Source organism: Malus domestica, chromosome 14 (assembly GCF_042453785.1).
Source record: "Malus domestica chromosome 14, GDT2T_hap1".
Taxonomy (NCBI): Eukaryota; Viridiplantae; Streptophyta; class Magnoliopsida; order Rosales; family Rosaceae; genus Malus; species Malus domestica.
In genome coordinates, this window is record NC_091674.1 from 24509622 (window position 1) to 24524310 (window position 14689).

General features: G+C 35.7%; 1 protein-coding gene across 2 annotated transcripts; it reads left to right on the forward strand.

Annotated features, from left to right (window-relative positions):
* Nucleotides 1-948: 948 nt before the first annotated feature.
* Nucleotides 949-7971, forward strand: LOC103455130 (metal transporter Nramp7.2-like). 2 transcript variants are annotated; one of them, XM_029092049.2, is made up of 14 exons: nucleotides 949-1065; nucleotides 1419-1593; nucleotides 1701-1779; nucleotides 2088-2128; nucleotides 2449-2527; nucleotides 2845-2949; nucleotides 4134-4243; nucleotides 4339-4520; nucleotides 4697-4766; nucleotides 5724-5897; nucleotides 6299-6403; nucleotides 6573-6704; nucleotides 6800-6895; nucleotides 7281-7971. In XM_029092049.2, exons 2-14 carry the CDS (start codon nucleotides 1438-1440, stop codon nucleotides 7605-7607), a joined length of 1656 nt encoding a protein of 551 aa, XP_028947882.2. In that variant the 5' UTR covers nucleotides 949-1065; nucleotides 1419-1437; the 3' UTR covers nucleotides 7608-7971. The 2 variants fall into 2 exon arrangements, with proteins under 2 accessions (XP_028947882.2, XP_028947883.2); XM_029092050.2 differs by lacking the exon at nucleotides 949-1065 and having other exon boundaries at nucleotides 1357-1593; nucleotides 1704-1779.
* The last annotated feature ends 6718 nt before the right edge of the window (nucleotides 7972-14689 follow it).

Consider the following 14689-nt stretch of genomic DNA (forward strand, 5'->3'; position numbering starts at 1 on the left):
CTAGAATTTAAGACATCTCACTTGCAAGTGAAGAAAAATATTATTAAAGCATAATACTAACTACAAAGAAATCTCTGGTTCTAGCCGAGGAAAATTGTAAAGGGTAAAAGGTAAAATGCAGCTATAGCCTATACATCATGGCTCCTCAAAGATTTGAAACAAGCAAAATTATATAGTGGATATAACGTCCCAAAATATTTAAGGGAAGGGAAGCTAGGGTGACAAGATGTTACGGCGTTCATACTAGATTTTATTTATTTGTACTAAGGTTTATTTTATTGCTACGCCTCTTAGAATTCAATTTTAATCTTACTATGCCATCTGTAACTCAACAGTCATCACTTTACTCTTGAAAATTCAAAATTCGCTCAACTTTGCCCCCTAGAAATCAATTTTTTGATACCATTTTGTCCCATGAAACACAAAACTCAGTCATTTTACTCTATAAACTCAAATTCGCCCCACATTGCCTTAATTATATTAATTATGTTATGACGGTTTGAATTGGGTGCACTAGACTAATCAATTTTATTTTTTTTTTATCTCTACAACTCAAGCATAGCAACCCAAAAATTTCTAGTTCTTAACTTCTTCTTTTAACTTAATATTTTTTTATTGTTGATTGTTAACACATAGTGGAGATTCATAATCAAATCCATTGGCACATGTTGCATAGTCTTATTCACTACAAGAAAACAGGACTTCAGTGACGATGGCAAAGCGTCACTGAATACTAAAAAATTTAGCCATAAATATAAATATTCCAAATATAACATTTATAACACTAAATAAATAAATTTAGAAATAAAGAATATTTTCAATTAATGACATTTATTAAAACCTAAGACCTTGATAAAAAAATTGAAATGGAATAAGATTTTAATTAATGAAGTAGCAAAAAGAAGAATGAGAGCCTAATTTCTCTTTATAAATATATGTGTGTGTATATCTTATATGTATATTATGCTTGAAAGGCTCACGCCTTAAAACGCCTTGCTTTACGCCGACACTTGTAAAAACATTTGCTATCTGTAATTGATAGAGTTGAGGTTCAAGACCATATTGGTACAGATCAAGTCTTATCCACACTATAGCATATACAATATTCAAGAATTTATGGTTTTTCTTTCCAGAAAAACTGGAGTCTGCAGTCATGGTTAACTGGAACAGTAGTTTAGTACTACAGTAATTAATTAATTATAAAACAAAGGGATGGTAGAGAGAATAAGATAAACACACACACACACACATGCTACACATTAGAGCAGATTAGAGGGACTGCATTATTACTATTTTTATAATTGCATGCACTATATAGCGACCTCTATATATATATATATATATATATATATATATATATCTCGCCTCACATTCAGGCAATACTAGTCATCACTACTCAATTTAACTAGCTGCTGCAGATCGCAGACACAGAGAGAGATGGAAAACAAAATACAAGATCAGCAACAGAGAACGAGTACAGATGGAGCTTCCAAACGCATATCAGCCATCTATTCAGAACCCACACCACCACCACCCAGCGAACACTTTGATCTTGACCTTGATCATAATACTGACCCTAAGGATGAGCCTCAGGTAATTTAATCTCTCTCTCTCTCTCTCTCTCTCTCTTAATTTTATGAAGTTTTTTAACAGAATAAAATGTTCTAAGTTTGTTGATTAATTATTCCGATGATCACTAGAAGCCTGGATTGAGAAAGTTTCTAGCACATGTTGGCCCTGGCTTCCTTGTCTCTTTGGCTTACCTTGATCCAGGCAACTGTAAGTCTCTCTCTCCATGTGTTATATACATGAAAAGTTTTGCTAAACTGCAAATTTGAACCACTGATTAAGTTGATTCTCATCTGAACGTGGGATTCAAATTTACAATTTGACAATATAGTCTAGTAAAAACACATTAACCCACACACACACACACACGTGTATATATATATATATATAGCTCAGTCAACCTTTCATAACAATATTTGCATGTGTACGTCCGTACATGTATATGTATTAATTAGTCTTTATGCTTTTTGTTCTTCATTTATTGACAAAAGTATATGTTGTTTATGGTGATCTTACAGTGGAAACTGATCTCCAAGCTGGAGCAAATCACAGATACGAGGTAATAAAACAAAATTCAGAAAGGCAAAAAAAAATTTGAAAAAATAAGATAATTATTAAAAGCAAGCATTAAGAACAAGGAAAAAGATAAAAAATGCTATTATTATCTTTTATCTTGTAGTAGATGAAACTCACATATATTGGCAAGCTCTACCTTTAATAGAAAGATGTGGTACAAATGATGGTAGAAATAGATAGTAAATGCAGCACTACTAAAAAAAATAGTGAGGATTAATTTATCGAATTCTTTACATGTGTTTAGCATGCAAAAGAAAAGGCCGGCGCAGTGGCCTTATTATATATTTTGCTATGTATTTTCAGCTGCTATGGGTGATTCTTATTGGATTGATCTTCGCTCTCATAATACAGTCTCTCTCAGCAAACCTTGGTGTGATAACTGGTATGAAATGGATAGACATTATTCTAATCTTAAAAATAGCACAGATATTAATAATATTCTATATTATATAACTACATAACTAAGGGAAATTGTATAATAAATAAATAGAGATTAGGAACAAGTTTGCTCGTTTTTGTTGTTGTTAACACAAATGGATTGGAGGATACAGATAAGATAAACAGGTGATATGATGATGAGAGAGGAGAGAAATAAACTGAAGATTATATTATTCTGCACATAAAAGGAAAATTGAAGATCTCTATTATTGGTTTATTTTTTATTTAAATAATATTTATATTTTTTCATTTAAATTTCAGGGAAACATTTGTCAGAATTATGCAAGGCGGAATACCCACCATTTGTGAAGTATTGTTTGTGGTTGCTAGCAGAAGTAGCCGTCATAGCGGCTGACATACCCGAAGGCAAATATATATTCACTTCAAATTTAATTCATGTTTATGCATTAATGTGTGTGTGAATACATAACGTATAAGGGGAAAAAAAGAGGCCAAATCGGATAAATGATTCTTGTAATTATAAGGTATTTGGAAGATAGTCCATGTGTTTAAAAATTTTGATTTAAACCCATGTGGTGTAGTTCGTTAGCAAATTTAGTCCAAAAATGATTTTTTCGTTAACTATCTGTTAATACATGGGTAAAATTGTACTTTGACGTGTAAATCTTATTATTTACCCTATTACAAAAAAGAAAAAAAAAAAAAAAACCCACAAACCCACAACCTCCCCCCGCGACCCACTTCTCCATCTCCTCCCTCTTCACCTCCCATCCCTTCTCTCCCCTCAAACCCACCCCTCTCCCCAAACCCACTCCTTCCTCTTCACCACAGCAGCGGGACTAATAGGTGCTTTATCTTTCTCAGACCCGCCAAAGGCGAATACATTTTACTGGGACTCGTTATGGTCCACCTCGAACACAGAAGTAAACAAGTTGGACTTGAATTCGGGTGCCTACTCCTGAGTGGAGCGAAGTGCTAATAAATACTACAGCGGCCCTTACAATGTATTTCAAGCGTCCTAGCATTCGAAGGAAATTCCAGAATATATTGCAAGGTTCAAAATTACCATTTTCGTTCACAGTGATTTTCCCTCTGATTTTCTCAGTAACCAAACATATCGTCAAATGATTCAAAGCATACCTTTTGGGGTGAAGAGGAAGGAGTGGGTTTGGGGAGAGAGAAGGGATCGCGGGGGAGGTTCTGGGTCTGTGGGTGTTTTTTTTTGTTTTTTTAATAGGGTAAATAATAGGGTTTACACGTTAAAGTATAATTTTACCCATGTATTAACAGAGAGTTAATGAAAAAATCACTTTTGGATTAAATTTGCTAACGAAGTACAGGTTTAAATCCGAGTTTTTTTTAGCACAGGGTTATCTTCCGAATACCTTATGACCACAGAGATCATTTATCCGATTTGGCCAAAAAAAAAAAAAAATAGAAGAAAAAATATTAACAAATGTTGTATCTCTATATAATATATAGTATAGTTGACGATTCTTTTAAAGAGTATTGTAGTGATGATTCTTTAGTATCGTAGACTAACCCTATGAGAACAAGTTATAACGACGATTCTAAATTTTGGCATGCAGTTATTGGCACAGCGTTTGCCCTAAATATACTGTTCAATATTCCAGTTTGGACTGGAGTACTCTTAACTGGTTTCAGTACTCTTCTCCTTCTTGGCCTGCAGAAATATGGGGTAATTTAATATATCATTTAATTTGTTTTATTCATGTGTATTTAATTTATTCAGTTACGTATGTATGTTTGTGGTTGCATTATGTATATGGGCAGGTGAGGAAGCTGGAAATGCTGATAGCAGTGCTGGTGTTTGTGATGGCTGCCTGTTTCTTTGGGGAAATGAGTTATGTGAAGCCTCCGGCATCCGGTGTGCTCAAAGGCATGTTCATCCCTAAGCTCAGCGGCCAGGGAGCCACCGGAGATGCCATTGCCCTCTTGGGTGCCCTTATTATGCCGTAAGTACATGTCTCGACAAATGCTTATGCTATCAAACTACAACTTCAATCGATGAAAATACTTAAAATTTGATCATTAATACTTACGTCATCTAATATTTTATACATATTCTATAATAATATGTTGCTAGCTACGCTTGTTGTCTATATTATCTAACACTTGACTATTTTGACAGGCACAATCTTTTTCTCCACTCAGCTCTTGTGCTTTCAAGGAAAATTCCAAAATCTGTCCGTGGCATGAACGTAAGCCCCATATATTAATCAGCTTTTTCTATTCAATTAGATTACAAATAAATAATTTATACAATTTTAAATGGCATGAAGATCCAAGTAGTTGGTTAGTTGAAAATCTCTTATAATAGTTAAATAAGTTATAGAACTAATTATCAACTTAATGCTAAACTGTTTGTGACCTTATCTAAAACACTTATAATTATATAAAACATTGTAAAGTTAATATAGTTTAAGGAACCTCCTGATGTCCTATAGGATGCCATCTTCTATGAATCCCTGTTATACTCTAGTTTTTATTTAGTACTAGCCTCTTGTAACGCGTGCAATTGGCCTTGTATGTTAAATTAAAGTTTTTTTTTATGGTTTTTTACAAAATAAATTAAGAAAATCAAGTTTTTTATTTATATATGTTCTATTTAAAAATTTTGAAAATAAATTAGAAACCACCCACTAACATGGGGGTTTTGTTATGTTTTTTTACTACGTTTAAAATTTCAAATTCATTCAAAATGTTTTAAATTTTCATTCATTCAAAGTTAATATTTGTTGAATTATTTTAACTCCTTTTAATTTAATTGTAATTTTAAAATTCATGAGGGGCAATTTATGGTATTTTGAATGTTTCACCATTTTGAGGTGCTCCCTTTATATATTTAGTATTAATAAAAAAAGGTTGATTATTTTGTATTTTTTTACAAGATTATTTTATTTATTTATTATTAGTTTGATTTTTCTTTTGAAATTTTCAATTATAAGTGAGAAGCATGATGCATGCATCTACTTACTAAATATAAATCTAAAAGATTATTAGAATACTTATGGAATATACCATAATATATATATATATATATATATATATATATATATAGTGTATACATATACTATATGGCCGCCATTACTGTACAAGTTCCTTAATTAATGCTTCGTATAGTGTTTATTTAACACTAATTAATTGAATTTTTGCAGGATGCATGTCGATATTTCTTGATAGAGAGTGGATTTGCATTATTTGTAGCATTTTTAATCAATGTTGCTATTATCTCCGTATCCGGCACTGTTTGCCATCAGAGCAACCTCTCGGATAAGAACAACGACACATGCAGTGATCTTACTCTCAATTCTGCTTCCTTTCTTCTCCAGGTACGAACTAATCACCTTCGTCCCTCTAATCTACATTACACGCGTGTGTGTTCACATATATATGCCAGCTTCATAGCAGGTACCTCATTTTACTATTGCAAAAACGTGATAGGTATGACGTCTTATAAATTTCACCGTGTTTCCTAATTTTTGCTCCAAGATACAAGAGTTCTATAGAGTCACCATGATTCTTACGGGGCCTATCATTTTATTTATGGTACATTAAACAGGCTCTCTGCTGAGAAAGGGATCGTATAATAAAATACTGTTTCCGAATATGAAATCTGACATTGTACAAACTCATCTTATTTATAGACCAGATTGATGGTTTGTAATGTAACAAATAATAAAATACTGTTTCCGAATATAACAGGAGATAACTAATCTATTTATATGTGCAGAATGTGTTGGGACGATCAAGCAAAATCTTGTATGCCATTGCTCTATTAGCCTCAGGCCAAAGCTCCACGATTACAGGCACTTACGCAGGACAATTTGTCATGCAGGTTAAATTTATATTTCTTCATTTATTATGAGTACTTAAACATAAAACTGCAGACTTGAGCGTATGTAAGTTGGCTATAGCAGTGCGCTCTTCCCACTACTTTAAAGTTTGAATTTCCATTCCCGTAGTTAGAGTAAAGTATAATATTTAAAATTGATGGTGATTTGCAGGGTTTCTTGGACATTAAGATGAAAAAATGGGCTAGAAACTTAATGACGAGGTGCATTGCCATTACACCAAGCCTCATTGTTTCCATTATCGGCGGATCTTCAGGAGCAGGAAGGCTCATTATCATTGCATCGGTTTGTAATTAACTGGATAATTATATTTAATTTTCTTCTCAATCTAGATACCAAAAATAATTAATTAGAGAGCAAATTTTAAATGCATTCTGCAGATGATACTATCTTTTGAGCTCCCATTTGCTCTAATTCCACTCCTCAAATTCAGCGGTAGTGCCACCAAAATGGGACCCCACAAGAATTCAATCTATGTGAGTGGGTTTTTTCAGCTCTCTTTGCTTTGCTTCATCTAAATTAGTTAACTGTGGAACCCTTTGAATTAACTAGTTATTAAGTAATAATCGACTGGACACAAAAAGCTTAAGTTGTTAAGAACTTCAGAGCGACAAGTGAGAGATGAAGCTTGGAGGCTTGGACACCGAAAGTCTGGTACTATATTATTATTATGGGTCTGTTTGGACGTTATTTTGAGAAGATTCTCTAATAAGTGATTATGGCCACTTCCAAACGAACCCTGTATAGCCACTAAACCTAGAAAATTGACTCGTAGATGATACATCAGCAATGTATATCAAACTAACCCGCTAGTAGCTAGTGCTGATTGAAACTAACAATGTTGGCATTTTTTGTATGCAGATCATTGTGATATCATGGATTATAGGAATGGCAATCATAGGCATCAACATCTACTACCTCAGCACAGGATTTGTAGGGTGGATAATCCACAGCAGTCTACCCAAAGTTGCAACTGTGTTCATTGGGATCTTGGTGTTCCCTATCATGGCCATTTACATCCTTGCAGTCCTTTACCTAGCCCTAAGAAAAGACAGTGTGGTAACTTTTGTTGAGCCCACAAAGAACGACCCAGCAGCCCAAAACCAAATGGAAAATGGGCTTCCCAACTATGGTGAGCCCCCAGTGCCTTTCAGAGAGGACTTGGCTGATATATCTTTACCTCAATAGAGGACATATATTTTCATATGCATATGCTTCCCACTTTGCATTACGAGTGTTAGTCGAACCTAATACCTGTTGAACTTCGTACCGGTTCAAGACCTTCGAGGAAAAGAGACGACCCGTGTTAGTCGAACTTAATACCTGCTGAATCTTTGTACCGTTTCGAGACCTTGAGAGGAAAGGGACCAGCGTTGCACTTAAGAATTAAGATTGTAATGGTTTTTTATGAACTAGAAGATAGAAGCTCTTTAAGAAGTAGTAGGACTCTTATTGTATCACTCCGATAATGTCCCCGAGAGGACTATGCGGTGTTCATCATATTGAATAATAAATTATCTAAGGGAAGAATAATCATTTGGTGTATCATGAATCTCTGTTGCAAAGTTGTTCATTTAGATCATAATGTATTTCCTACTGGTCATCTGCAAATTATATCCTCACATTTAAGTCATCTATGACCTGCCATTCAGTACTACAGTCTGATGGTATTACTCTTCGCTTTAAGTAAGAGGTCTTCAGTTTAAATCTCATAGATGACGAATTTGATATTAAATTAGGTTGTTCATTGTGTGATTTAGTCAAACTTCATCCCTCAGTGTAAAATATATCGATGAACTAAAAAAAAAAAAAAAAAAAAAAAAAAGTCATCTGTGATCTACCTTGTCATTTGAGCAAACATTGTTCAAGCGTTTGACGTTGAGACCAAAAAAGACGACATAGTTGTGAAAATGGTAATACTTTTCATTGATCATAGTACATGGAGATCATATTTAACAAGGATTTTGATACAATCTATATCCTAAAATACACCATTTGACTAATTTAAACATAATTTCATAATCAATTACAACAATCAAGGAAAACATATCTTGACAAAATCAAAGGCAAATCATATCTCAACATGCCTCCTCAAGTTGGTGAGTGGATATTGTACACTCCCAACTAGCCAAGCAGAGTTTCAAAGTAGGCTTTCCTACTGGCTTTGTGAACAAGCCAGCCAAGTTTGAACTTGTCGGTGTGTACGCAACGGAAACTAAACCTGATGTGAGATGTTGTCGTACTAGATGGCAATCCAGCTCTATGTGCTTCGATCGCTCATGAAAAACAGGATTATTGGAAATATGTAAAGTAGATTGGTTGTCACAATGTAAAGTTGCTGCCCTCGGATGTTCAACATGTAATTCCTTAAGTATGTACCAAAGCCATATGAGTTCACAACACACATTTGCCATGGCTCAGTACTCCGCTTCAACAGAGGAATGTGCAATGGTACTTTGTTTTCCAGGAAATCAGTGCATTCCCAAGAAATGTACAATAGCTTGTAACTGATCGTTTGGTGATAGGGCAAGTTGCCGAATCTGAGTCACAAAATGCCTTCAACTTGATATTATTTTGAGATGGAAGGAACAAACCTTGACCCGGTGATTCTTTAATACAAAGCACGACCTTTATTGCGACCTCTAGATGTGGTTGATGCGCCTTGTGTATAAAACGGCTTAGGATGTGAACGAAAAAATTAATGTCTAGCTTGGTCACTGTCAGATATATAAGTCGTCTCACTAAATGATTGTATCTAGTGAGGTCATGGAAAGGAATTCCTCCATGGAACGCTGAGGGTCGAGCACCTAGTAAACCCCTATCATCAATGACCTCGAGGGCATATTTACGTTGTGAGACAAATATCATTTTCTATGATCTTGCCACCTATATACCCCAAGAAATATTTCAGAAGTCCCAAATCCTTAAATGCAAGAACGACGATGGAAAAAGTCTTTCACCATTTCAATTACTTGAGAATTATCCCCTGTAATAACGACACCACCAACATAAACTAATACAACAGTAAAAGAATTATACATGGGAACTCGCTATTCTTCCGAAATGACACAAAGCCATCGAAGTCAAATGGGTGTATAAGACAAAGAAGAATGCCAACTGAGAGGTCGAAAGATACAAGGCGAGATTAGTGGTGAAGGGCTATAGTTAAAGAGTCGGAATCGACTAGATGAGGTATTTGCACCCGTTGCTCGGTTGGAAACTATACGATTACTAATTTCTTTAGCAGCTCAAAACAAATGGAAGATTTAACAAATGGATGTGAAGTCCGCTTTCCTAAATGGAGTCCTTGAAGAAGAATTCTACATTCAGCAACCGACAGGCTATGAAATCAAAGGGCATGAAGACAAAGTTATGAAGTTGAAGAAAGCTCTCTATGGGTTAAAACAAGCGCCACAAGCATGGAATAGTCGCATCGACAAGTACTTTCAAGAGAACAACTTCATCAAGTGCCCTCATGAACATGCTCTCTACGTCAAAGTCAAAGATGAAGATATTCTGATTGTGTGCTTATATGTGGATGATCTAATCTTCACCGGAAGTAATCTAAGTATGTATGAAGAGTTCAAGAGAGTGATGACCAAAGAATTCGAGATGACCGACATCGGGCTGATGGCATACTACCTAGGCATTGAAGTCAAGCAGAACAAAGAAGGCATTTTCATCTCCCAAGAAAGCTACACAAATGAGATACTGAAAAAGTTCAAAATGGAATACTGCAAGCCTATAAGCACGCCAATGGAGTGCGGAGTCAAACTAACCGAGCATGACGAAGGAGAAAGTGTAGATCCAACATTTTTCAAGAGTTTAGGTGGAAGTTTGCGCTACTTGACATGCACAAGACCAGACATTCTCTATGCCGTCGGATTAGTCAATCGCTACATGGAGAATCCCATAACTACACACTTGAAGACCGCCAAAAGAATTCTTCGATACCTTAAAGGTACTGTTAACTTTGGCTTGTTCTATTCAAGTTCTGATAACTACAAACTTGCTGGATATAGCGACAGTGATTAGGCAGGAGATTCCGACGATAGAAAAAGCATTACTGGATTTGTGTTCTTCATGGGAGACACTGCATTCACATGGATGTCGAAGAAACAACCGATTGTCACTCTCTCTACTTGCGAAGCCGAATACATAGTTGCTACCTCATGTGTCTGTCATGCAATTTGGCTGAGAAACTTGCTAAAAGAATTAAGCATGCCACAAAAAGAGCCAACAGAGATCTATGTCGACAACAAGTCTGCAATAGCTCTAGCAAAGAATCCAGTATTCCATGACAGGAGCAAACACATAGATACATACTATCATTACATAAGATAGTGTATTGCAAGAAATGATGTGCAAGTGGAATACATGAAGTCACAAGACCAAGTCGCCGACATATTCACCAAACCACTTAGGCAAGAAGACTTTGTCAGATTGAGGAACGCAATCGGCATGTCAAGACAAGATTAAGGGGGGATGTTGAATTGTAATCTTGTCTTGGCCCAAAGATAATGGATCTAGCCCATACACAAAGAAAGATCCATGCACATGCTAGAGAATTCTAGCAAAGTTCAAGTTGATGGAAGAGTCTAGAAGAATGGTGAGAATTCCACCAACATACAAGATTAATGTAGATAATTCTAGCTTAGGAAGGTAGTGGAATTATCTATATATCTCTAGCATGATGCTTCCATGCTTCTCCAAGTTTCCATCCATGCCTATAAAAGGAGAAGGCATCCACACCATTTGAAACAACCAAGAGAGCAAGTAGTGAGAAGTGAGAAGGAGCAACAAAGCTTCTAAGAGTGTTTGAGTGTTTCCTCTTGTACTAAGTTTGTGAGTGAATAAAAATCTTGTGTAATACATTGAGTGTTCTTTCTCTTGCTTATCAATTCTGCTACATTACATTCTTCTTTGTGAAATAAACATCTCTAAAGTAGTGAAGTCTTTTTAAGCCCCAACATTGTCTTCATTCAATGGTTTGGAGACCAACATCAGGCTAGGATGATCAGAATGGTGTATGTAATAGGGGTTGGAATGATGTTTTTTTTTGCATCTGGTTTGTTAACTCCAAAAGTAGGAGATGAGTCACGATTAGTGGCCATGGTATTTGGTTTTTTTTTTTTTTGTCGAAAGTAGAATTGTATTAATAATCAAATACGAGTGGAAACATTTGCATCTTCTGTTAAAATATTAGACAGAAATTCTGGTCCTAATTCATTCTAGCCAAATCTCTCGCCATGCTTCAGAACGTACACCACCACCATATGGGCTGCACGATTGCATTGCTGATGGGTGACTTCACCGACTGGAATGACCGCATCATATTCCAAAAATCAACCAAAAAGACCTCTATAGAAACATCAGTTTGGATCTCTTTGTTGAGCATTTGAACCAATCCTTTTGAATCGGTTTCAACATCCAGCACCTCACCTAATTTGGGAATATCCCTTAGCATACACATCTCCATAGCCAAACGGATAATAGCTGCCTCAGCCATAATGGGTGATAAAAATCTACCCCCACCCTCCCTTCCCGCTAACTTTGGAATAGTTCATTTTCTGTATCGGTCAACTTCGAACCGATTTTAGCTTTCATTTCCGGTTTGTTTGTAATAAGCTAATGTATATGGCGTTTTCATCCGCTTTTGACTCTGGCGTGCCGTCATCCTGCGGGTCAAGGTCCAGGTAATGTATATGGTGTTTTCATATGATTGTTATGTTGTTTTGTCCTTTTATGTACTGGAACTTTATTCTCCTTTCCAGATCATATTAATGCTTTCAACATTGCAGCAGGGCGCCACCGACTGATCTCCTTTGATTTCCTTTACCCGTTGAGAGTCAGATAGCAGAGTAATTGGTGATAATTGGACAGAAGAACCTTCATCTTATTTAACCAATTCGTTCAAGAATGCCATTGTGGGGAGTCGTACCCTTGATGGGTACTTCTCTAAGAGGCAGCGAAGCTGACATGATGAACTGAGTTTTTTGATATGCCTATTGGTATAATGATCTGGCTGAGAGGAATATGAGTTCCTTCTCAATGAAAGCACCAATTGTTGGAACCAAATTCACACACCTCTATGAGCGGTAGTCGAGCGCAAATCCGAGCAACCTCCAAAACAGTGAAACAACCATGAGCAAGCTTAAAACCAGAGGGTGTGCCGATCAAAGGCTCTCCGACGGTCAAGTTAGTGAATAATTTTAGACTCAAGTAACATGCAAGAAAATTCAAGCGTTTAGATTGCGGTATCATAGATGAACCCTAGGTGGGTGTATTTATACCATGGGGAGATAGACATTTTTAGGATATAATCTTTGTGCTAAGCCGGGAGAATCCTAGAAGATATCTAGATGTAGATATTGCATCATCTTAGGAGTTGTGATTACTTCCAATACCCTTAGGTTGTATGAACTCCAAGACTTAAAGAATCTGATTATGTCCATCTGGACCAGATCGCGTGTCTTGCGGAACAAGCATGGTCATCTAGAAGAGTAGCTAGGACTCCACCTAATGTTCCAGAGTAGAGTGATGGTGGCACCGCTACTCCATTTAATACAACTCCACTAAGAGCTGGTGAGTCCATGACCGAACTTATGAAGTAACTGTATTCAGATCACACTTACTCTGGCCTTGAAAAATTATGGTCCCACACAATAGTGTAGACACCCTTGAGCAAATTAGATGTTGAGATTCTTGTGTTAATAATTCATATATCATTCATTGGTTCGATTTTGAATGAAGTATGAATTCAAAAGTCTTCTGATTTTCCATTTGTTTTTTTTCGGCAGTCCTTTCAATTTTCTTGTAAAGAATCTTTTCCTTACAAAAGTTGAACAAACATAACCGTACCAATACAAGAAATATGTAGAGTCAATAATATTCAATAGTTTTGGTTTAATGATGAACCCTAGCCACGTTGAGTGGCTGTAATACCACATGTAAGGTGTATAACTAGATTACATCAACCTAGTACTAGGTTACAATACAACCTAGACAATTCATGTAAGCAACAAGTATGCAATGGCAACTAGGGTCCAAGAATACCTACATTACTGGGACGCCATTGATGAAAGCACGAGATCATCTTCTACTTCCAGCACTTAATAGTTCCTTTACTGTATAAATAGGTTTCAGTATTTCTAGGAGTTCAACGTGTGGAAGCTGGGATTAAACCTCATACATAGCTATGGCTTTTACACAACCGAACTATTGACAATTGTATAAGTCAACCCTATCAACTTTAATTATAATTGAGTCTTATATTGATTTGATATCTTTGCATTGAATCCTAATAAGGATTCCTATAAGTCAGCTGCGTGGAGCAAAGACTCCATGATTTTCACGATATCAAGATTTCCATAACACTTGGGGCCTGTTTGGTGGGCTAGATGAGATTGAACCTGTTATGGCCTGTTTGGTGGGCTAGATGAGATTGAACCTTAAGGATATGATTGGATTGACATGAACTTGTAAAACATGACTTGTAGCCCATGTATAAAGATAGGTTAGATAACATACTATATTGTGGATTCATAACGCATCATGTCTAGCCTATCAATTTCACATTTTGACACAACAAGCAATAGTTGAACTCAAGTCCATTTTAATTGATCACAACCTATCTCATCCAACCCACCAAGCGGGATCTTGTATCTCAAGCAACCTGTAAAACACGTTGCTTGTAATCCAAGTAATCTAATCTATCACTCAATGCATTCACTCGAACTTTTACAAATGTTCACTTGTAAGATTATCTATACATATGTATTTAAAGAGTAATTACGTTGATTCTTACCTAATTATCTAGTCTAAACTCAAAATATTTATCCGACAACATGAGATTGCATTACAAGATAACGAAACAATAGTACGTTGTATAATACATTTGACTGATATATACATAGCATTATAGATGGCTATTTAGTTGCTTTCATATATTCTCATCTGAATTAAAAACAACAATTTTTATTGACTGCAGTTCGTTTAAAAACAAAAAAACAGATCGTCATCCTTTAATATAGAGCATGCTTGGTCTTGTCTCTTCATTACTAAATTTTTATTCAAGGAATAGGAGATGCTTAATTAGTGGGTTCATAATTTATAAATCACTTGGCTAAGTGTCTATCTCTCCTTGTTAAGTACTGTTTATGTAACCATCATATGGCAGTCAAAATATTAGGTTGATTCTTACCTAATCGCTTATTCAACCATCTTTTTTTTGTTGGTTCGTTGTTGTTGTTTCTGTTGTGGTGTTGCTT